This window comes from Falco peregrinus, chromosome 2 (assembly GCF_023634155.1).
Source record: "Falco peregrinus isolate bFalPer1 chromosome 2, bFalPer1.pri, whole genome shotgun sequence".
Lineage (NCBI taxonomy): Eukaryota > Metazoa > Chordata > Aves > Falconiformes > Falconidae > Falco > Falco peregrinus.
In genome coordinates, this window is record NC_073722.1 from 50,750,083 (window position 1) to 50,774,631 (window position 24,549).

General features: G+C 39.3%; 1 protein-coding gene across 5 annotated transcripts in view; it reads right to left on the bottom strand.

The window, feature by feature from the left end:
• Positions 1 to 3,233: 3,233 nt before the first annotated feature.
• Positions 3,234 to 24,549, bottom strand: part of TBC1D14 (TBC1 domain family member 14) — a 70,654-nt gene continuing 49,338 nt past the window's right edge. For all 5 annotated transcript variants that reach the window (XM_055796376.1, XM_055796375.1, XM_027794762.2 and 2 more), the window contains 6 exons: positions 24,385 to 24,479; positions 23,276 to 23,347; positions 21,774 to 21,902; positions 18,130 to 18,239; positions 9,773 to 10,031; positions 3,234 to 6,670 (listed from right to left, as the gene is read on the bottom strand). In XM_055796376.1, the coding sequence (XP_055652351.1) occupies positions 6,605 to 6,670; positions 9,773 to 10,031; positions 18,130 to 18,239; positions 21,774 to 21,902; positions 23,276 to 23,347; positions 24,385 to 24,479 (731 nt within the window). In that variant the 3' untranslated portion in view covers positions 3,234 to 6,604. The remainder of the gene's footprint in view (positions 6,671 to 9,772; positions 10,032 to 18,129; positions 18,240 to 21,773; positions 21,903 to 23,275; positions 23,348 to 24,384; positions 24,480 to 24,549) is intronic.

Below are 24,549 nucleotides of genomic sequence, written 5' to 3' on the forward strand. Positions count from 1 at the left end.
AGCCTTTGTCTAAGTGCCATGTCAGTATTACACATTCAGTGAAGAAATTACAGTAGTTAACTCGCTTTGAATGAAAACTGTAGACATGTGCCTTAAAGAAACAAAAAAGTCTCGGTCAGAAGTCTGCACTTTTAGAAAACCACCTTAGCATTCCGTCCTTTACAGCCATGGCAATACCATATAAGCAGAGCACTTGCCATACCCTGACTCAAAGCCTGATCCTGCCACTCTCTGCATGGAGTTTGTAATTTGGTATCGACTTCGTCTGTACACTAACAGTACCTGCCATCTGGGCACGTTGGAAGGGGCAATTCTCACAGGATGTGGTTGAGCATCAGAGAGCAGCTTACTGTCAGTACCTGACATTGCTTGCATACAGCCAATACGCTACAGAAACACTACATCACTCACCCATTCTGTAAATGGGACTTGGCTGCCAAGTTTGCCTTGGTGGTGGACAAGAAGAAAGGTTTGTTGAGAACTGTTTTCATAGTATAAATATTATATATGCATCAATCTTACCACTCAAACCTAGAGTTCTGGATTTTTTTGGTCTTAAATCTCTGAAGTTTCAGTACTCTGCCTTGTCCCCCTCATTCATGGCGTGTGAAGAGGTAGAAAGTAGTGTTAAGTCCATCGCCGCTTCAGTTCCCTCTGCACTGCTCCACATTTCAGAAAAAAAAAAAAGACTGAAGAAAAAGGGGAGGGAGCAACAAACACACGATTGTGACTCTACAGCTCACAGAGCTTTAGCTGCAGGAAGCAGCTTCCCCTTTCAAAATATCATGTTCTTTAAACTCCAATTCCCTCATGGCAGTCAGTGACTGAGACTGATGCATATCCCACAGCTCTTGCTGCTGTTGTAGCATTATTTTTCATTTAAGGCATAGAATGAATGTCAAGAATATAAAACCATCTTAGGCTAGTAAAATGTTGGAGCCCTAGTATCTTATGTTCTCGTTATTGAAGGAACTGCAACTTCAGTAGGCTCCTCACAGGCCATCACTAGCTGCTGCACCCAGTTACTGATTCAATCCTACCTAGTTAATTGTTAAATTTCTACACGCAATACTACTAGTTTGCTTGGACTGACCAGCAACCCTTGGTCCCATTTTTCATAGTCCGAGTTGGGTATTAAAGGCTCAGATTTTGCAGGAAAAGAAGGCACATCCCAGTGTTGAAAGAGCAGAGCAGGAGTGTCATCCTTTGGTTTTCCACCAGAGGTTGGAATGGGACCAGTACTGCTGAGCTGTATTTGAGCTGCTGGGTCTAGTTCAAAACTAATTTGTTGCATATGCATTTAAACAAAGTACACAAGTCACTGAATGCACTTACATGGGGATAAAAAGTAGATAAACTGACAAAAAGAATATTTAGGAATGGCTCACACCTTCATACTTTAAATTATCTCTGAACTAGGTTTTCTGAATTGCCTGGATATTTAAAAGACAAAACATAATTAAAGTGGTTATTTACACTATTTAAGGTTTAAATCTTGTTCTTTTCTCACAGTGAAATGAAAGATCAGGAATTTCTTACTCTTCCTGCAATCATGCAGTAGCAATCTGGTCATATTCTCCTCAGGTCCTTACAGTTCTGCTGAACTATTGCGCACACACACAGTGGAACAGCGCAGGCTCTTGTTCTGCACTGAAGGGTGCTGTATCTTTAGTAGTTCTAACACTCAATTCACAAAAAGACATTACACAACTAATATTCAAAAACTTCTCACAAAATACCAGAAGACGTACCTCTGTCTGTTGTTGCTGGATCGTAAAAGGAGCCAAGTGTAACCACCAACCACTTATCTTACAAAAATACAAAAAACCCACAACCAAAAAACATAGCAAAATGAGTACCTTTCGTCTTCAGCCCTGTTACAAAAACGAGCTCACTCCTGCTGGAAGAGTGGCATTGCACAAGTTGAGTACCTTCCTCATGTTCCATGAAACTATTTTCATAAGTAATTACGGATGATCAGCAGTCATCTCCCTTTCTTACAAACTCCCAACAGGAAAATTCTTACACTTCTTGCTGCTTCTGGCTTAAGACATATAAAACTTACTTTAACTTCTCAAACACTATTAAGCGATAAATATAGATAGATCAAGGAATAAGAAACAGGGAAAGTAAATCTTAGATGCTTTTCCTTGCTGTTTATTTGACATCTGGAAAAGGCAAAAAATTAGGGTCCAAATAAGGTTGATAGTATATTCCCTGCACTAAGTATTTCTACTGAAACAAATACTAGTAAGGCATTTGCTTACACTTCACACACAGTCTCCAGGACCTTTTTTTCTTAGCACCGAGTTCTTGAGACAACCCACTGCTACCTTGGCCTTCCAAAGCACCCCAAGGATGAAGATCAAAGACTCCTTCGTCTTCCTCCTATAAATATAGGAGGACACTCCATCAGGAAGCAGTAAAGACAAATGTCTTATTTCCTAACTTCATGTGCTGGCATGCTGGGAAGTATTTAACTTCTCTTCAAAGAGACTGGAATTAGTACTGGGAAAGCAGGTAAGGAAAAGTAAATCTAGTTTTGAACAATTCTGTGCAACTCCTGTAACACACAATGTAAAAGCTCTATCGGTATCAAATTGGAATAGGCTTACATAAAGCATTTCTGATTTTATGTTCTAATCCAGCAAATCTACCAGTAAGATACTTCAGTACAAGGAAGGTGAGAGACATGTTTGCTGGAGAAACTAGAACAGTGGCAGCCAAGTCTTTGTGTTCCCCATGTAGGCTTATTGTCTTTTCTCCCCTTTTATCTATCTTTTATTTGGTGCTTTAGCCTCTCTTCAGTGAAGTAAGCAACAGGAAGATTCTCCAATTTAACCCCTGCAGTTAAAGTAGTATTGTTTTAATTCTTACACAGGCGTAAGTTGAGCACAAAAGTATTTTGTGATCGTGAAACTTGCAATAACCCAAGCTTTCTTTTAAAACAAAGAAAGGGTAAGGTATTCAAGCATTTCCAAGTTCTGCATATCTCACAAAGATGTATTTACATCTATTTTTCTTAACAAATTTATCTCAGACCTACTCCAAAGGCATATGAAATGCATTAAACCATGGCACCGTAAGTATCAAATCTTCTAAATGTCATATGTAACGTAACAGGTATTTTAACATGTGAACTTGGAACGCATCACCATAAAATCCTCCACCTGCAGTACTTCAATGTCCCAAAGTCCTGATTTTGGACAGACAAAAGCTGCTAAAGAAGCCCGTGAAGAAACAGACAGGTACTTGAATTTTTAATTTCTGAATTACACTGACAACAGGTGATTAAGATAACTTTACATGACTTTATTTAACAAAACCATATATTTACAGTTGAAAAAAGTTCCAGTTTGATACACATATCTAAACAAAACAAATTTGCTAACTACATAAAACCAATTTAAACATGATATACAGGGGATGTATCAACAGTTCTTTATGTGTCATTCTAGTTCTTCAAACATTCAAAAATAAACTGTTTCAAGGTACCTTTTTATTCAAATTAAGTTCTTCACTAAATGAAATAATGTTAATGATTGATTTCTGACTGAAGTTGCAAAACAGCTTTATTATAAAGTGCAGGTTGTACAGAATTGCAAACCTGATTTAAGTTTTCTGGTTTCTCTCATGTGCTGCGTGTACAGTGCTAGTTGCAGACTTCTGATGTATTGCAGCATTTTTATTTTTCCTTAAAGCCAAGAAGAAAAGGAAGTTTGCTTGATGGGGACACTTGCTCAATGAAAGAAAATACCATGCATCTTGTTACAGATACTCTCAAGCACCTGAACAATGAAATTGTCAAAATCTTTTCTGCAATCCCCGAATTTATTACAGAAGTCTTCCTTAATAGCTAATTAAGAGAACTGGTATGCTGCAAGAACATTAAAAAGCTCAGTGGCAAGTAATTCTATGCCCTTACTACTCATCTCTGATTTTACCAAAATTCAGGCGTTACCTTCAAATCGAGCTACTGAGAAGTTGAAACAATTGCATCTTTAGGCAGGTGATTTTCTTTTTTCAAATGCATTTCGTTTGAAAACAAACTGTGCAAAGCTTTTTATTGCATTGCTTTTCTTCATTAAAGAACATACCTTATATACACAAAGAAATCATTTAGAAAATATATACATCTTCTAAGAACAGAAAGATCAAATCACAAAACAAAATAATTACGTTTGCAAGTAACAAACAGTGCACAAGTGCTGCAGCAGGCCTTTTTTCCCCCCACAACTACGCCCATTTTCACTGTTACATTCAACACCTCAATGAGAAGAGAAAAAGGAGAGCAGGCTGTGGATGGCTGCAAAGATACCTAGTAGCTCAAGAATGCATTTTAACCAGACAAATGAGCCACAGCTGTAGACTTGGTTTAAAAGGAAATACAAATCTAGTTGCAATGAAGACTTAAATCACAAAGCCAGTTACAGTACCACCTAAAAATGTATACTGAGGAAAAAGTTGTTGCTTTGTTTAGTAAATCATTTAAAAGCATAGTGCAAATGTTTCGGATGGTAGGCCTCTCATATCCTTCACGGAAAGGCATTATTTGTTGTAGTCACAGAAAAAAATAGTATTAAGAAACACTTACTGACCTTCTAGCTTTCTATTGCACTTCAAAGCAATGTAGCATACAAGTACCTGTCCCTGAGGGACGAGAGCTATACAAATTCTGGAGAATTAACATGCGTTTCGTATCAGTGTCTCGATGTCTATTTTCAGTAAGTGATGACCTAGAAGTCCTACGGAGGAATTAAGACGGCCAGCGAAAACACACATCCATTACGCCAGGTACACAAAGTGGACAGGAAAAGAGGCCAATGAGGTATCAGACTTGCAAGCTGCATTTGCGTTACACATCCTCCAAAGTAACTGCGAGTCCTCACTTACCAGGGAATCTTGCTCGCACTCTTTTTAATACTACCGCCAAACCATCCCTCCGCAGAAAAAATGTTTGTACCCAAGGACAGGATTTTCATTATGTCCTGCAGTCCTTTACATTATATGTTGAGTTGAGCAGTGTGCAACTATTATTCTCTTTTTTTTTTTTATTCAGACAATGCCAAAATAATCAGCGTAAAACAGATTGAAAAGAGCATTGGGAAACTGCTGACCATATAGCTAGAGGATTTAGTGATGCCTGCTTACAGCTAACACAAATATTGCTTCAGTTAGTTTCCCTTTTCAATGATCGTCATTATTTATAAAATAGATTTTACACTATACACTATGCAATAAATATTCTTGTAAATCAGAGGCACTCATGACTTACAGTTCAACATTCATCTGAATGCAGAGGGGATCTAAGCAGTGTGACATTATGCAACTGCGGTGTGCCGCCTCTGTAACTTGCTCCCATGTATTAGAGGCTGGGTAAAACGCTAGAAAATGACAGCTTGTACTTATCCTGATGGTATTTGTCTGGCAGATTCCCCAGTAAACTTCTTTCACTTGTCACTACATACAGATCAGCTCGACATAATGCTTTCCCCACCATGGCAGCAGCAGCTTCAGGAGATCCCGCAGACCCTTTTCAGCAGCAACACTGGCTTAACTGCTCCCCTACACCCTTCCTCCTCAGTTATGCCAGTGAGCAGGGCTGGGTTTAACTAGAAAAACTGCTTTTAACCATTTCTCAGTTTCTCTGCTCAGCCCACAGTTTTATCAGCACGACTGCAGAGACTGCACAGGAATAAGCAGCTGGTAGGCAAGAACACCCTGAGACAGCACGGCCCCAGAAAAAGGAGACATGGCATCATACATTAATAGTATGTCACCCCGGCTTTAAACAAAGGAAAGAGACAATCGGGAAATGATGCCAGCTAATACTAGAACCCCCCAGGTGAGCCTGGAATCTAGTCTGATTAATGGAACTTCTTCCATATGCATTCTTATTGGAAACAAAAATTTCCAAGGCATACTGAAGAATAATTGGTTTTGCACTGCTAGTATGACTTCTCTTCCAAGTTTACTTTGTACTTAACTGTTTTTACTAAAGAATGGAATGTAGTTCTACGTCTACATGATTTCTTTGGTAAAAGGGACCCACAGCCTATAAAACAAGAAGCATTTCTAAAGAAATGGTCCTCACATCATTTAAATATAAATTCCAGCACCAGTTATTTAAAATCCAGATCCAGCTACTGTTACAGGTATGGGAAATATATCCTGCCTAAGAATGAAACTGGGGAATAGCTTTCAAAGCAACTAACACTGCTGAAACGCCCAGTCTTTTAAAACATCACAGGAAAAAAAACCCCACCAAACTTAAAAAAAAACACCTCTTAATATTGTTTAGCTTCACTGCCCTCATCAGAAGTACAGAATGCATAACGCTGTCCACAGCAAATGCTCATTCCCCTAAAAGTTTAAGGCTAAGCCCAGGTTTAATTTACGAGGGGCTTATCCCCTGATTTCCTTCCTTTTTTCCCCACCCCCCTCCCTCCTCCTCTTTTTTCCTCTCTCCTCTTTAAGGCTAACCTACTACTAAACAAAACTCTGAAATAACACTTTGATTTGCAGGTTCATACATGTCAAACGGTACTCAATACATTTGCCAGTTTATCTCTCTTCCCGTGAGTCACTGGAGGCAACTGTAATTTTAACGTTTGAGTGAAGGACTTCCTTTTTCCATTTCCCGGTTATCTTTCTGCAGAGCAGCCAGTATCTAGACATTTCAAGGAATGAGAGAGAAAAACGTGTTAGATCTAAAAAACGAGTCAATAAATCATTATCTGAAGAGCTTCCCATTTAATTATCTGAGTAATACTATTTTAACTATTAAATGTAATCAAACTTAGAGAGCCTCTCCACTGACAGAGACCTCTCCCATATGTTCTTGTGGCATGAAAGATACAAACGGATTTAACAAAGGTTTAAACTCGGTCTCTCCCCAACACATACTTTTGAAGCCCTGAGATGAGATTGTTACTCAGATTACACAAGTCTAGCACTATTAAAGGATGCTGCCTGAGGGGAAGATTTAATTCTTAGGATAAATGGAATGTCTAAAAACACAGCAAGTGAGCAGCCTGAGCAATATGGCAGTATCTAAAGAGTTCTGAACAGAATTATCCTTAGTGCCCACTGGTGCTTGCCTAGAGCACATCACTGTCTCCAGACCTGCTTACATCTTTTTCTAAAGCAAAAAGTCCACATTTGCATCCACACTGAAAATTTGTATTTCCTAATATCCAATCCACAATTTTGTTTTGTTAGCCCCTGTGTAGAGGGCACAGTAATAGCCAGTTTCTCATGCTGCGTAACACGCTCCCTGCCCTATAGTTAGGCTCTGCTGAAGAAGTCCAGCAGCATCTGGACTGAATCACCCTGGAACTGAATGCACAGTTCATCTCAAAGAAGTGCAGTTACAAGTAAGAGGCACTCTTTTCTCCCTCTGACTGACTTCAAAGAAACCTCTGCACCCAGAATTAACAGGAGGTGGGGCTAAATCACTCACAGGGCAATCATACACCACTACCTACACTTCAAAGCAAAAGCACCTACAGCTGTTGCAGCAAAACAGTTCAACATGGGTCTGAACAGAAACACAGCCGGCTGGCTGTTCAGCAGTTTCTAGAATTGGAGAAAGATTTCAGTGAGGTCCTCTTCATCGAGATTCAGGGTACATCAACAGCTACTCAAACAGCCTTGTGAGAATTTCAGGTGCCACAGTTAACAATGTCCTTGGTGGAAAAAAGTTACCCTTTTTAAGGAACACAAGAATGACACTAAAATGCTGATCCAGAAAAGCAAAAAAACCATAGACCTTAAGCCAACTAACAGAGCTCGGATTCTTGAGTTATTTGGAAGAGTTTATGGAGCTAAGACTTGAAGCATATAGGTTACAGAAACACTAAGCAAACAGTCTAGTCTCTTCTAGAAAAGTGAAGTTCAGACTTCTGAGTCCAAACTCTTCCTGGTGAACTTTAAAGACTGAAGAGAGGCAAGAAGGTGTCACAGGCAGCATCTTAGTAACAGAAAACAAGATCCCATAACCTCTTTGTCTTGTTAACATTTCTAGGTCAGTTCCAACAGCAGTACCTCAGCAACCGAGCAGTGCCAGCAAGTGCATGACGTGAGCTAACCCATAGCCACCATCTGCTTCTGGCTTGGAAAAGGATAGCAGGCTAGGGAGTGAACAGGCTTCCCTCATGGAAACTTACTCAGCAATGGAACTACCTGGTCAAGAAAGTCAGTTGGTGCAGAAGTCAAAGACAGGCAAGAAGTCAGCCAACATCAACCCTACAGCATGCTAACTCTGTTAGAGATCTATTTGCACCACGGTCCAGCAACATTTTTTCTTCAGTTTGCCACAAAAAAAAAAAAGAACAACCAGGTACATTCCAGCACATCCAGAAAAAAGCTGATGAGGAGACCGAGGAAGACTGCTTAGAAGTTACTTTGAAGTCGTCCTCCTGCTGTGATAATCACCACTAAACCTTCACATATGTCACAGACTGAAAACCACTGGCTAAGAAAGGCCGTAACTTGGAGCACTTGGTAGAATGGGACCCCTGCCCCCCCTTCTCTGCAAGGGAAGCAGCAGTAGGCTGAGAATTTATTTGGCATGTGATCCTCATCCACACACAACATGTTCAAAGACAGTGAGCCATCTGAACAAGGAACAAGACTGGGAGATTACTTGTAGAGACATTACTGGCTGAAAAATGCGCTTGAGGTAGAAACAAAGCTGGATCTGTCTGTACTAGCAACTTATGACCAAGACCAGAAGGCAAATCCAAACCGAGCTGTGAGGAAAGACATACCATATAAGAAATACAGGCAGCGTGCTGCTCTGAGCTGGGCAGCACAGGCCGTATTCCCCCTTATACACAAGAAAAGGCTCAGAAGGCTACTACAATCTACTCCTACTGTGAAGGTTAGAAATTCTCATCTCAAATAGCAAACTAGTAGTCCCTGGTATCTACAGGCAAGACTATTACTCCAGAAAAGAACCATAAACTCTCATTTGCAGCTAAATTGCCACTACCACTACATTTAAGATCACCTTTCAGTTCCACTGCAGAAAAGAATGCCGATAAACCGGGCAGAGCTCTACTACAGCATGACTCATGAAGCAGGCTGTATTACTGCTTTGGAGAAAGAAAAAGGAAAAAAAGGTGTTTCCACTCCAAATGTTATGAAGTACATCTGACTTAACTCTCTGGCATGAATGGCTGTTACAGCCACTTAATGATTTTCCACATTCAGATGACACACTTCCATCTTTTTTTGTTTAAACTGGAATTTAATTGAAATTACATTAATGGGATAATTTCTGAGAAAGGCTTCAGTGCTAAATTCCAATAAAGAAGTCAGAGCTACTGTCACTTCTGTAAAGCCCAAAATTAGGCAAAATAGATCCTCATATTAAGACGATGACTTGATGACACATGATAATGTGCCCTGACAAATTGTCGTCATCTCCCAAACAGTGAATTTCTGCTTTTAAATACTGAGTTGTAATGTTGCCAGCAGCCTTTGCAATTAATAAATTTAAACAGCTGTATGATACTTTACTTCATCAACACGCATATCCACTCAACATTTCAATTTTGAATGTTGACTGAGCTCTCCCTTTCCAGTGGAGAGTAAACTCAGGGAATCCACTCACCCAAACGTATACTAAAAAGCATGGAGTGAGCTACATAGTCCTACCTACCTGTAAAACACTAGCTCTGCTCAAATGTTCTTCAAGGTGTTGCCAAACCCCATTTTTAAAAGTACAGTACAATAATCTATTACCAAAGATTAACATCCTCTTTACCTGAGCCCACTTTTTGTTTCTACTTTGCATCTGAATGGCAGCAATAGATGTGAAGAATTCTTCTGAAGGCAAGTCCTCTGGTAGCTTTGTTAAAAACTGGGCTATATGAATGAAGTCCATTTTGGTCAAAATATCTTCAAAAAGTTTTAATATTCCCAGGGCTGTACGGAATAAGAATTCTTCTCCATCACGGCAGAACACATCCCAGACACGGCATGCCAAGTCTAGTGGCAAAGATTTGCTGTACAATGTGAATATCCTGAAAAAAGAAAAAAAAAAAAAGTAAAATTTTCAGAGTTACTGGACAAGAAAAATGTCTTAGATACTCACAGAAGTACACAGATCGATCATCAGTATGTTTGAGGCTTCACAAAGATTTATAACAATATTCATTTTTTATTTCAAAATTAATTCTGCTAGTTGCCACGTACCAATACATGAAACAATATAAAACTGTAGAGCCATTAAGGCGTCTAGCTATGAATCTCAGTCTCAAAGTTCAATTTTCTTGGATTGCTAACATCAATTAGGTAAGAAAGGTAACAAAGGTAACAGCAGAAACACGAACATCCTCCCAGTTGCTAAAACTGTATTTTCATTAACTGCCAAGAGTACATTTCTTCCTTCACCAAAATGCTGACAGCCTTGCTGCCAGGAACACAAAGATGCTCCTTCCTCCCTCCTCTATACAACACTGTTACAAGGCAGATGGGTTTCCATTACCACTAACAACAACCTAACAGCAAGTGAAGAGAATTAAGTTTCCTGGAATCACATCACAGTATAAAATGGAAAAGAGTTACATTGATTTTTTCCTTCATAATTTATAGATTTCTCCATATATGCACTGCATAAAAGATCTCCATAAAACTGCAAATAATTATTTCTCCAGCAGATGTCAGCAAAGCCTCAAATTTAAATGAAATCTTTCCACATCCTTTAACACGAAATTTCTGTCCAAGTTGCTGAACTGAACAGCGGTTCTTTAAGACTCCCTCCTATCTCCTCCCATTCTTTTTGTAGGAAATTCAGGTTTACATTAAAAAATACAATGGAACATATATATACACACACACACACACATATATAGGGATAGAATATGAATTAATGTCTTTTCACAGCAAATTCTAGTATCAAAAGTTTTCTGAAATATCTACTTTTTTCTATATAAGATTATTTGAATGACGTATCATCAAATATCCGGCTTCTCTGTGAATCAGCACACTTTAGGAAAATATATTCATTTTACAAGTAGCAAGACAAACTAAAACATCTACACAAATTCAGGCGACAGGTAAATTGCAGGTTTAGGACCCTTAGGATTTCACTTTTTTCTATTTTTACATCTCATTGCAATGTTTTTGTAACAATTGGAAACTGTTTAAATTCTGATCTCCAAAAAGCTAAAGTATAAAAATAAGCACGTAAGAGGTAGAGTCTGCAATGAAAAAAACCAGTATTGTTCAAATATGCATTTTACATTCATACATGAATGCATAAGAACAGTGTAACAAGCCCCTTCTTTGGGTTATTGGCTGATCACACATTGCAGACTTTGTATACTCTTTGAACATTTTTGTACAGCCACATGCCATATAAAAATATCTTGCTACAGAATACCTACACAGCAGAATTGAAACTTTTTGTCTACACACACGCGCACAGGAAACAGCAACAGCTTTTTCCACTTAAAAAGAACAGTGCAATAGGAAGCAATTCAACTGAGTCCTTTCCTGGTCACCAAGCAGCAGGCAAACACTCAGCCAGAAACTCATCCTGGTTAAAGATAAGTAACAATGCCCATTTTTTTGATCTCCCTTTATTCACAAAAGCTATTATTCTGTCATGATTCAGATATAGCCTGAATAACCCACGTGTATTGTATCTGCAGCTATGCAGAAAATGAACTGTCAGAAGAAATAGTCAGAACTGTTTATTAGAACACTACCTTTTGTAGGAGAATTTACTTGCACCAAAAAAGCTGTCACAATCAAATCAGGTATTTGACATTGAGCTCTTTGTAATTTGGAAATGCAATTTGCAGGAAATTCACAAGGCAATTAACTTTCATTAATACCAGCATGGAATTAAATGCATCAAGCCCTAAACCACAGACTGAGTCCCCTTGAATAAGCAATGAAACAAGAGTAGGAATCATTATTGCTAAGAACGGATACAGCATCTGCTTCCTTCAAACATTTTCTACTGAAAGACATTTTTTTATTAGACATCTGAGCTACTGGTCTGATGTAAACCCAGCTGAAATTTATTATAGTAATAAAGCAGCTGCTAGACTTGAACAGTTACAGCAGCAGCTCCCAGCAGCACTAGCACACCACTTGCGCATGATCTACAGAATGATTTTCTGTCCACAGCTCTCTTCCAACCCACTAGAAGTCCCAGCTGCACACAACACAGCTGACTAACACAGAGATGTTCAGTGTCAGAGCAAAATGCAGGCTACTGGCTGCTATCTGTTTGGAAGAGGGAAAAAAAACCCCAAACCACCGCACCCCAAGCACCAGATGCTCCTGCTCCTCCCAGCCCTGCTCATGATGTAAGTGTACTTAAGAGGTAAATGCATGACATCCTGGCTGGTTTGCTTCTCACAGGAAAAGCATATGACCATAACATTAACAAGAAAGCTAAGTACTGTGTTACCATGATAATCATAAGCTCTGTGTTTTTTTTTTTTTTCCTTTGTTCCTTCTTTTTTTTTTTTCCTCTTTCTTTTTTAATTAAAAAGTCTTCATAAGATATCATTAGCAACAACGATAAAGACAGGTATGCCAGATTATGGACTGACAACTCACAACACTGATGCAAATCAGACCTTCCATATTCTTGCACAACACATTCTTTTCCCATGTCTGTAACAGCACAAAAATATTTCTGCAACTTCTGAGTTCAGTTGTGGAAACTGATGAACTAATTCACCTTTTAAACTTATTCATGGATCTTCCTCCTTCACCCTGGTACTAATTTTTTGTTGTTATATTTTGTATCAATTTCAACTACATCTGCTTTGAGACAAAGACTGCATCTTTCTAAGTGTTCATCCATTACTTTATTGTACAGCAGCATCTCTTGTTCTCATTAGCACCTTTAGAGTTGCCAAAAAGAACTTGTCGGTAACAGTTTATTATATACATTTTTAAAATTTTAAAGTCTTTACAGCTAGAAAAAAAAAGTGGAAGTGTTTACTCTATTCTTTCTTAAGAAAAGAAAAACTTAAAATATTATGTCCTATACAATACTGACTGTGACAGCACTCAGCAAATCTGACTGCATGGCAAGATATGTCAATATAATACAAATCCTGTGCGAGTTTCTGAACAATTTCCAACCAGCCACAACACCCAAAAAGCCCCGCTCTCTCACCTAGGAGTACTACACAGCAGTGCAGTATTTCACTCTATTCCACCCTAACCTACAGCGACGTAAGGACACGAACACTGTAAATTGGGCTGAAGACAGATCTTCCAAAGCTCAGTAACAACTTCTGAAAAAACCAGGATGCCACCAGAAATCTCTGGACAGAATTACAGCCCATTTTTGCTTCGACAAGGAAGCATGCATTTTAAAGCATCATCTTAAGCTTCATTTTTTAGGGGAGTGGAGAGCTACTGGCATGACATGGACTATGTTTTTTGTAATGTAAAAGACAGTAAGCTTATAAATGCTTCACTGGAAGTGCCCACCACAAACATCCCCACAAAGTGTCTTGGACCTTTATCACAACAAACAAACGGTGTCAACAGAAAATTAATATTTATGGAGTACAATCAGAGTCAACGTAATGCTGAAGAACCACTGATCAATCCATCAGTACAAACAAAGCCCTTGGCTATAATTACTGTCAAAATCATTTTTCTGAGTGGGGATAAAGAGATGTTTGTATAGCAGCAGCAGGCCATAAATAGACAGCATGTGTCCTTTGCAAATTCACATTCTGCTCTGCTCACAAGAGCCTGTGGTACATCAGCTGACAGCACCAAGAGGCCAAAACTGGGCTATTCAGACCCACTATTTCCCCTCTATTCTTTGTGAACCTGACTGTATGTTGCTCTCTACAGCGCTCTCACACTTAATTCCCTTTATACTCTTCAAAATAAGTAAAAACCTATCTAGCTTTTGAATTCTTTCCATGAGATTTAGCAGTTGGAGCTTGTGCTCTTTGAAAAGAGATGCCTTACTTCTGGCAGGTATCCACTGATAATCATGCCTTTGTATCTTTTAATTAAATTCTTAAATCCTTGGCGCATTCCCATGGCAGAAGGCAGTGGTAGAACTGAACTGGCAGAGGGGCTCCCCTCCCTGAGTGTTCTACTAGCCCCCTCCAAGCAGCACTGCATCAGCTGCATAGCTGGGCCCATCTATACGCACAGCATTTCTTTTTTCTTGGAACGTATTCCTTCAAAAATGATCTAAGCATACCAATTTTACTGCCATTCCCTGCTGCACGGGTTACCAGAAGCAGGACAAAGGAGAGTTGATTTCATGTAACTGCAGCAGGAGCAGGAGGGTTTCCCAGCAACTGGGCTGTGCAGCACTGGCTACTGGAGCCCTCCCAGGGTGCCACCAACTGAGATTTACTGCACACATGCCTGCACAGTAACCATGCCAGCCACCACAATAGCAGCAGGCATCCCTTTGGAGCTCAGAACAAATGCGCATTTAAATGAAAGTAATGCTGTTGGAGCAAGGCTGTTTCATAGAGATTTCTACCGACAACCAGAAGGTCAGTCTATTTAGAGCAACGCCGTACCATATTCCTCCCTGACTTCAAACACACTGAAACCTCATTCTCACCTTTCTGGAAACAGTTCTGTTTTTAATGGAGCAGTATCTGTACTACAGCAAACTCACCGTCAGCCATAAGCCAAAGGCAACCTTATAAACAACGTTTCCAAAGTCCTTAACTTTAATAGTTACTCACTTGTGAGATCACAGACCCACCTGACTTTTTTCCTTACATCTTTTCTATGTTATTTCCTGGAAGCAATCAATGAACAGCACATACAAAGTCCAATTTGCTAAGTTGCCACTGATCATTTAAAAAAAAAAAAAATCATCTAAATCTGCTTCCTACAGGGTCAAAGTATTTTCAAGTAGAAAGCATGCATGCACACACATGTATGTATGCATATACTTACAAACACATGCACATACACACGTACATATTTAAATATTATAACTAAATCTTACACAGTTAAAATACCAACTCCACTGTCTAACAAAATTAAAGACAGAGTGGGACAAGCTGTCCAGCTCAAGACAAGGTTGAACAAAGTTTAATATAGGGTTGGGCAGGACTACCACAACTAGCCTACATTCCCGTGCAAGACCATACTGTTGTGGCTCTCTAGGGATGGGGAGGAACACAGTAAATTGTCCCTGGGATTAAAATAAACAGCTTTATATGGATGCAGTTAGTCAGCAAGAAATGCTAAGGGTTGTCAGTCCATTGGTACAAAGACCTTGAGAAGCACCATCCACAACACAAAAAGCACCAATTCACACTCCTGACAGAAGTTTCTTTCAAGTGCTCTTAACAACACCCACAGAAGCAATCAAAGGGGAGCCTGACTTGGCCCACACCCACAGACTTCAGCACCTCAGTTCTTTGTTCAGAAGTCAGTCATTCCCCCCGCCAGGTTGGGGTAAAGAGAACAACTGATCACAGGAATGTTCACTCATGAAAATACAATAAAGACTAGTCTATCGAAGCACAATTGCTGAGGGGAACGTAAACCTTCAACAGTTAGTCAGAATAGGTTACTTCTAGATGTCCAGTTTCTGGTGGTGCTCCTCAAGGTTTCTTCTTTACAATGTAAAGTTCAAAGTTAGACAACAGAGTGATACTAACATGCCTGCACCAGGAAGACACTCGGGTTTAGTCACTCCTACATAAAGAAAATCACCTTATTTATGATAACATCATATTAAACTAGTAATCTATTAAGAAGATAACCTGATTATTTTAATGTTGTCTATCTAGCAATTCTCCAGCATGTTTACAGTCTTCCTATTCTGATATCCCTTTTATTGAATTGCTTCCTTCACACACGTACTTTTCACACTTTCTGAGGCAATATAATTTCAACGCCTTTCCTCTTATCATTGAACATACCAGCCCCTGCTCTATTCCTTTCCTTCTATCCCGTTCCAGTATTTTTTCTAGCATCTTCCTGCTCTGTGCATAAATTCAGTTCAGTTTAGTATTCGCAGCCTTCAGTCATAAAACCCCTTCCAATGGTATTTCTCCCATCAAATGTCAGGAGAAATGCACCTATCACCACATAGCCCTTCATTTCCCTACTCATGTTGCATTAAAATTTAACCCCAGTGTAAAAGCCAAGTCAAACAAAGCCCATGTTACACTACCCTCTGCACAAGAGGCACATGAAAATCAAGGAACTAAAGCAAAGACAAAAAGTCAGACCAACTTCTAGATGACTGGCTTGATGGATGAGGGGAGAGCAATGAATGTGTTTCATCTTGATGTTAGCACGGTTTTCAATACTGTATCCCATGAAATCCTTGTTGATGAACTGACAAAGTTTGGACCGGATAAATGGACAGTGAGGGAGTGAAAACTGGCTGGAACTGCCAAGCTCAGAAGGTTGTCATTAGTGGCATGAAATACAGCTTCAAGCCAATCCACTGGCAGATTACTCCAGGGTTTGATACTCAACCAATATTTTCAAATGTCTTCATTAAGGATCTAGATGATGGGTCAAGACTGTACTGTCAGCAAGTTAGCAGGTGATACAAAACTGGGAGGAGCGGCTGATACACCACTCCATAGGGACCTTGAGACACCGGAGAAATGAGCTGACATGAATCTCGAAGTTCATCAAAGGGAAATGCCAAGTCCTGCATCTAGGTAGGAAGTAAGCCCAGGCACCAGTACATGTGAGAAACCAACAGGTTGCAAAGCAGCTTTGCAGAAAAGGAAATGGAGGTCCTGGTGGACAACAACTTGAATGTAAGCCACCACTGTGCCTTCGCAGCAATGAACATCCACAAACTCCTGCGCTGCATTAGGAACGTCACTGCCAGCAGGCCAAGGCAGGTCATCCATCTACCCAGCACTGGCGAGCCAGCTCTGGGCTTCCCAGTACAAGAGAGACATAGATATACTGGAGCAAGTCCAGCTTGCCATGAATATAATTAAAGGCTTGGAGCACCTGATACCCAGGGAGAGGCTGGGAAAGCTGGTACTGTTGAGCTGGGAGAAGAGGCGGCTCAGACCTGCACATGTAAAAATACTTGATGGGGCGGGGAGGGATAAAGAAGACAGAGCCAGCCTCTTCTCAGCTGCATGCAGTGAAAGAACAAAAGCCAATGGGCACAAACTGAATGCTGTTACTACTGGGATTTTAGTCTTTTAGTAAAGGTATTTAGTCAGATACCTAGGAACAGGAGAAGTTGCCAACAATTTAAGGGCAAAACAATTTTTCACAAACAAGATTTTGTATCGTCCCAGAAGTGACAACGAAGTCTTGCTTACAGAGAAGAGACATTTTAGCTGCCCCGAACCAAAGCCTGACAGGCACAAATGCAACACTCAATTTGGAGTGCCTTATATCACAGCGAAATTTGGCAGAAGTACAAAGAAGATCCTTGTCTTTTTTTGTCTCTAGGGAAAAAGGTTCTAATTATACTAGAACTAAGAACGAAGGCAGTTTCACCTAATATGAAGACTGTAATTGTCTGTCTGCTAAGTGGAATAGGTCTAGTAATTAAAAACATGCTAATGCCCTCTAGCTATTCCATCGGACTGTGTCAAGATCAGTTTTTAAACAACTTGTACTGGGATCCTCTGAACAGGATCTGGGACCACCTAACATGAGTGAGATACTGCCCAACAGTTCATCCTGCCAAAAGCCGAGGTGTTTTTTTCTGTAGCTTTTAGCTTTTTATTGTATGACAAACGTTTTAACTACTCTCTTCCTGTTCTGTGCAGGTGCGACAAACTACACATTTCAAATGTATGACTAGCAATACTTTCTGTATATACACCCCCGGGACACACCTGCCCATCAGTAGAAAAATATTTTCTCAGAAGATGATTCCAAATATGCACTAAATATGGATAAACACTGCTATACAGCTGTATTTCAAAATAAGCTTCAAAACCCAACACAAGTACAATAATAAAAGTTAGGCAAATGTTAGACATCACAGAAGTATGTGGGAGCTATTTGGATTGACAACTGAAGTACTGAACAAAAGATAAAGCCTTTATCTTAACAGAACACTAAACCAGAGCACTCCAGCTTCTGTCATGAATACTGACATGGAGCTATACACTAGTATGCACATTAGTAATTATACTTTCAATGTCTTACCAATCAATGAGATAGATATCTGGAGTCAAGTTATTTTTTTTGAAGTGAGCAAATAACTTTGGCAGATTTTCTTCAAAGAATACCTCAAACGCAGCAAAGTAAGTCAACATCTGGGAAAATATAATGGGGAGAGAAAAAAACAAGTTAGCTGTATTATTAATAGGCTCAAATGTATTATCATCTGTTGGATTAATACTCTTCACAAACAGGATCATATGGATTACACGTTATCATGAAGAGCTAAACATTTACATGAAAGAATCTGCAAGCACAAAGAGTTTAAGATACACTCTATATACCGTTCTCATACTAAACAATGTAATTATTCCTTTGGGTCTTTGCCAGCTTCCTTTGGAAAGAGACATACCAGCAGCAGAGAAGTTATTTGCTGATTTCGCAAAGTAATTATGATAACAGAATGGTGCTTTATGCTCGTGGCAGTAATTTAATATCATACTAAGTAAAACCCCAATGGATTATAAAACGGAATACAAAAAAATAATTTAATAGTCCACAGCAAGAACGAAGATTCCAGTTGGCTCCAGTTCTAAGTCACATTCTAATACCAAAGCTTCTTTTATACCATAAATTTTAACATGAAATAATAAGCATTTTATTACAAAGAGGGAAAGATGAAGTTTGCACAGAAAAGCCAAAGATCAGGACAAAGCACCTACGCAAGAGAAACAGATTGTAATTTCCATATGATACGGTAACCCCTGAGCTGTACTGCTTTTCACATGATGACTAACATGTTATTTTAAAATTTGAATATTTACGTCAAATTTCGTAACAGAGGGCATGGAAAAAGAAAATCTTCCAATCCAACTAGAAGGTAAAAACAAAAGGCTTTTTAGCTCCCCCCTAGCCTGTCCTCTTGATACTATAGGGAGTAAAGTTAAGCAAAGTCCTTGACTGATTCAGTAATTTTAACTACAGTATTCCAATGAAAGCCATAAAGAATGGCTCTGATTTCTTCAAAGTATGAGTTGTATCAGCATGCTTCTCCCCATAACATCATGACAGTAAAGGGAAAAGAGGAGCCTTTTGTCTGAAATCCTTTTAAAGGATGGCAGATTGGTTTCCCAGTTATTTTAATATCCTTACAGAAATTTTTCCTGTTTCATCTGAATGAAGTTACAGATGGTAGACTACCTTCATTAACAGCGGCAAATAAAAAATGGAGCCTGGTAGTGAGCTAAGAGTGTAAGGCTTAGAAGCCAGAGATGGGTGCATGCTACAGAAATAACCTTACAAAGTAATGTAGAATCTCTGAACTGCCAGTTACTGAGAAACAGCTTCATGGCAAACACGACATCTGAAATCTAGGAACCCTAGAGAATTGTGCAAGTGAAACAGCTTCCCAATATGGATTTTTAAGTGCATGAAATCTAAGCATCATAGAAGATCTGCAAGGAGGCAGAAGGCAGCAAGTAATGCAACAGTCTTACTTCAAAAATTACCTGTTTGCATGCTAGCACCACAGTAAGAGTGTTTACTGAAGTGTTTCAAAAGTACTTCAGAGAAGGAACCTTACACATAACAGCTACAATCACATCTATTGATAGTAATGCAGGCAGCTCTATGAGAAAAGCAGTAACTGTTAAGGTATTTATCTTGATCTAATCAACATTCAGCAAGACATTTACTTAGTAGTAATTAAAAAAAACCCTCTAGTTTAATAAAACTGTAACCAACAAAAAAGTCAAGATAAATCAGTATAAATTACTATAATCTCCACAACTAACTTAAACTGGGTTTATTTTTTTAATTATATGTTAAGACAAATCAGTATTTGGTTTTTAAGCAGTAAAACTGACAGAAAAAGATGAGGGTAGACAGCAGATCAGTATATTAAGCCAAGTGAGACAATTTTGGCTTCCTGTGTCACTACTCTGCTTGAATTATTAGGTACAAATTTTTCCCTGTGGTGTTAATCATGGCTTTTTACTTTCACAGTATGCTAATATTATATCATGTATCACTGTTTCTACTCTTCTGTAAGCATTCATTTACCATGTAGCCTCTATTTAGCTAGGCTAGTAGAAATAAACAGTACTATTCAAGAGCACACCAAAACCCCCATTGTTTCAGCTAAAAAAATACCCCTATCTGGTTCTAGCAAATTGAACTCCAAAATCATCTTCACATGAACCCTATTTGCACAATGAATCACAGAACGGTTTGGATTGGAAGGGACCTTCAAGATCACCCAGTTCCAACCCCCCTGCCATGGGCAGGGACACCTTCCACTAGACCAGGTTGCTCCAAGCCCCATCCAGCCTGGCCTTGAACACTTCTGGGGATGGGGCATCCACAGCTGCTCCAGGCAACCTGTGCCAGTGTCTCACCAGCCCCACAGGAAAGAATTTCTTCCTATTATCTAATCTAAATCTACCCTCTTTCAGCTTAAAGCCATTACCCCTTTACATGCCCTTGTAAACAGTCCCTCTCCAGCTTTCTGGTAGGCCACCTTTAGGCACTGGCAGGCTGCTGTAAGGGCTCCCCAGAGGCTTTTCTTCTCCAGGCTGAACAGCCCCAACTCTCTCAGCCTGTCTTCAGAGGAGAGGTGCTCCAGCCCTCTGATCATCTTTGTGGCCCTCCTCTGGACTCACTCCAACAGGTCCACGTCCTTCTTATGTTGGGGCTGAGTATGTAGAGCTGAGTGCAGTACTCCAGGAGGGGTCCCACAAGAGCCAAGAAGATGGGCTCTTGTCATCTTTTCCAAGTACAGTAATGGAGATGACTGATACGTCTCTAGCAATGTTGCCTGCACTGTGGTGCGTCTTCTCATGGCCATTTACAACTGAGGAGATTCAGGGGCTGCAACAGGGAATTACATACTGCTTTTCCAGCAGGAAATAGAATCCCTAGTGTCCTACTGTTTAAGAAGTGATTGTTGTTGATGTCATCCACTCCCTTGCTTTATTTCTTCCATCTGAACTCCTGAGAAGCAGATCCTACTTCCATAGTGTTAAATGGTAAATAAGTTATAAAGAAATACAGAATGCCATATATTTTACAAAAAAATAATTTTAAAGTAAATTAAAAACACATTTCAGGAGATGTCTCTTATTTTGCCATGGTATACAAATAGCCCAATGTACATGCTAATAAGGAATTTTAGAGATTCCAGAAAGAATTAGGCAACCATCTCCCACTGAAAATTAGAGGGGTCTGCTCATCTGATTACCCCAGGCTCCTTTTTTCAAACACAGCTGCTACAATAAGATATGAGGAGCCTGGTTTCCCCTGCAACAGTTTATTTTTAGCACTCTTCATTTGGGATAAAAAGCACCTTCAAGACACTTCTAATACTGAGGTGTTTTCACCTTTCAACTACGGGGCTCAATTTGAAAAACACCTACGATAGTATTCTCATAACTATTCTCTAAGCATAAAATAGCAGCTGAATAATTTCATTCACCTGCCTGTTCAGAAAGGTTAGTGGGTGGCTTTTGGTTTGGTTTGTGTTTTAAGGGAGTATGCGTGTATATATGTGTGTGGGGTATTTGTTTATTAAGTGTGTTGCTTTAAAATAAATTCTGATTTATTTTCCAAGCTACAGAGCTCATTTTTACTTTTTTTTTAAACCTTCCTTACACATATCTACATGTCAAATTACAGTTTTCTTGCATACTTACAAGGCCATGGTCCACACGGAAAAACGCCATCTGACAGGGTTTATTTAACAGGTTAGAAAAAGCAATGAAGGCATCTGCAGTATCCAAGTTCAAGATCAACACTGCTGCTATGAATGACATGCCCTGCACCTGAGGAACGGAGAAGCATTACCATTCAGCAATAACTGCATTTTTCCAAGAATACTGCCTCATTTTTCCTCATAATCACTACTGTTCAACGCACTTGCTGAGCTGCTGAATTTTGCAGAACGTTCAGAAACACATGAGTTTTTAAACCCGTGTGACTTTGGTATTACACGTTCAGAGTGTGGAAGCTAACAAATCCCATGCTGCCTCCTTTCAAGACTCTAAGTAAAACTCCTAAGGCTAGGATGACAGCACTTTTGAATATGCAGAATAAAGAAACAGCTTATTCTTAAAAAAAAAAAAAAAAAAAAAAAAAGAATTAATCTAAGTAAACCTTCTTCTCCTAGGGATGGGTCATATATATACCCTTACCTGTGGAAAGCTGCACTACGACACTAGAAAGTCTAGGCCTGTTCTTTCCTTTTTCAATCAATTACCAGCAGTTACAGACAACTGCAATGACTCATTTGAGAAGCAGTACCATTTTAAGATTAAGCTTGTGTTTCATTTACCATAAACTCATGATGTTGTTGCATTTTTCTACAAAGTATGCTATGGAATCAATGCTGAAGCTCGACAAAGCTCGCTCACTCAAGAGGATATAGGGCTGCCATTGTAGAGTCACAGGGACCAAGGTGTGGCTGTCCTTCCTGCAAACCTGAGGAATAAGCTCCCTCCCAATACAAGAGGTTCCATGCCAAATGAAGCACACCACCTGATCTGCCCTTTTTCTAGTTTCCCAGCAGTCATGTTCAGCAGTTTTTGCCAAGCATTGCAAGCTTCTCACAGAATAGGAACATTATCTTTCTACATTTACCTTCTCTAAAACAACTTCTCCCAAATAAAGAATAAGCTCCTATATATATATCCCTGCTCTTAGAAAAAAAAGACTAAACCAAGTATCTGAAATCCACTTAGTCCTCTCATAATCGCTACTTCAAAAACTTTGAGGAAGCTCACGTAGCCTCAATGAGCATTGCTTTAAAGACTGTCCCAGAATCTCACAATGCTAAAGGCACAGAAATGCATTATCAAGAAGAGTAAGATACTCAACAGAAGACTCTTAGTAAGACTGCCATTAAGAACAGTACATACTTCAAAGAACCAATCTAACTACATCTTCTCTTCTGACTTCATTTTCCGGAGTACATACTTTTGAGTTTTGCAATTACTTAACCTGTTAAAACGCTTAAATCTAGCAACAGAACCATTACGTACACTTCCCAAGCCTGTACTGGAATAAAAGAAAGGACACAGAAACCCCACAAGTTTTCACAGAATCATTTAATACTGATCTACAAGGGACTGATTAACACAATCCTCCTTTCCCCTAGTTCTCCCTCCCCACCCCTGAAAAAAAAAAATTCTTCACTTACATAGCCTACATCAGGTCTGTAACAAGTATAGGCTCCTAAAATACTGTGCAACGTGTCATGGTAAGGACCACCCTGTAATTAAACAAAAACAAGACAACACATCAGAGTATATACAACAAATATTAAAAGCCCTTCAGTGCTACACACAGTATCTATTACTTCTGACGAAGGACACATTCTTTCCCTATGCAGCTTTGAACAGCCCCAAGTCTTTCAAAATAATTTTGGCTTTAAAATCATGAAACAGCCCTCCACACCACATTTACTACAAATGCATACAGTTCATCCAATACATAGATTACATATTAAATCCTTAAAGAAGAGGAATGCAAGCCCAAGAGATTCCTTACAGCTTAGCAGCACTTTGACAATAGTGCCAAGGAAGCAGAACACTTAATGAGAACGACTTGTCTATTAGACTAGAGACAAAATTCAACCATGAAGAAAACAGTCAAAACGACAATATGCCATAAGACACAGAGAGCAGATCAAGAATGACATGCTCTCTCAAGAATTTCACATTGTTGACTATTAACAGCTGCTGTATCCTACACTGAGTACTGTGACTGACTGAGAATTTCCAAAGGAAAAAGTTTTCCACCCAAAACCACTGATTTATCACAAGCTAAACTTTTTACAGGGCTGCTGAAATTTGTGTATGGGAAGTCAAGATATCTGATTAAAGTAAGTTGTTAAAGCTCAACAAAGACATACAAGTTAAATTGGTCTTGCATCAAACCAAAAAAAGGCCACCAGACCTGGCACGAGCTGTGCTCTCTCAGTTACCACGGATTTGCAACCCGGCAGTGTTGATGCACTGACTTGGAAATACCTGCATCACTTCAGACAAAGCAGCATGAACTGGGTGAGATGAATCATGATGATTAGGCAACAGATTTTTTTTTTTGCCTCTTCCAAATGTATAATACCTTAAGGTTACTCTTTCCTAGACTGTCTATAGTCTTCCAAAATCTTTAGGAACTTTTTACTCTCAAGATGCGTACTCCTTCAGATTTGAACTCAATGGGCTATTTTAGTGAAGGGAAAGGCAAGATTATGTAAAACTTAATTTCTCTGAGAAGTCAAGACAAAAGTTTAACATTGCTTACTTGCTGGAATATACAGAGATTAGGAAACGTTCTTGAGATATCCAGTTTTATTAACTCCAAGCTTGCTTCTCTGTCAGCTGCAGAAAATCCAGCGTCTACAAAAGCCAAAGTTACTGCATTTATTACATGGAACAGTGTACACTCTGTTTTTTCCCTTTTTTCCCG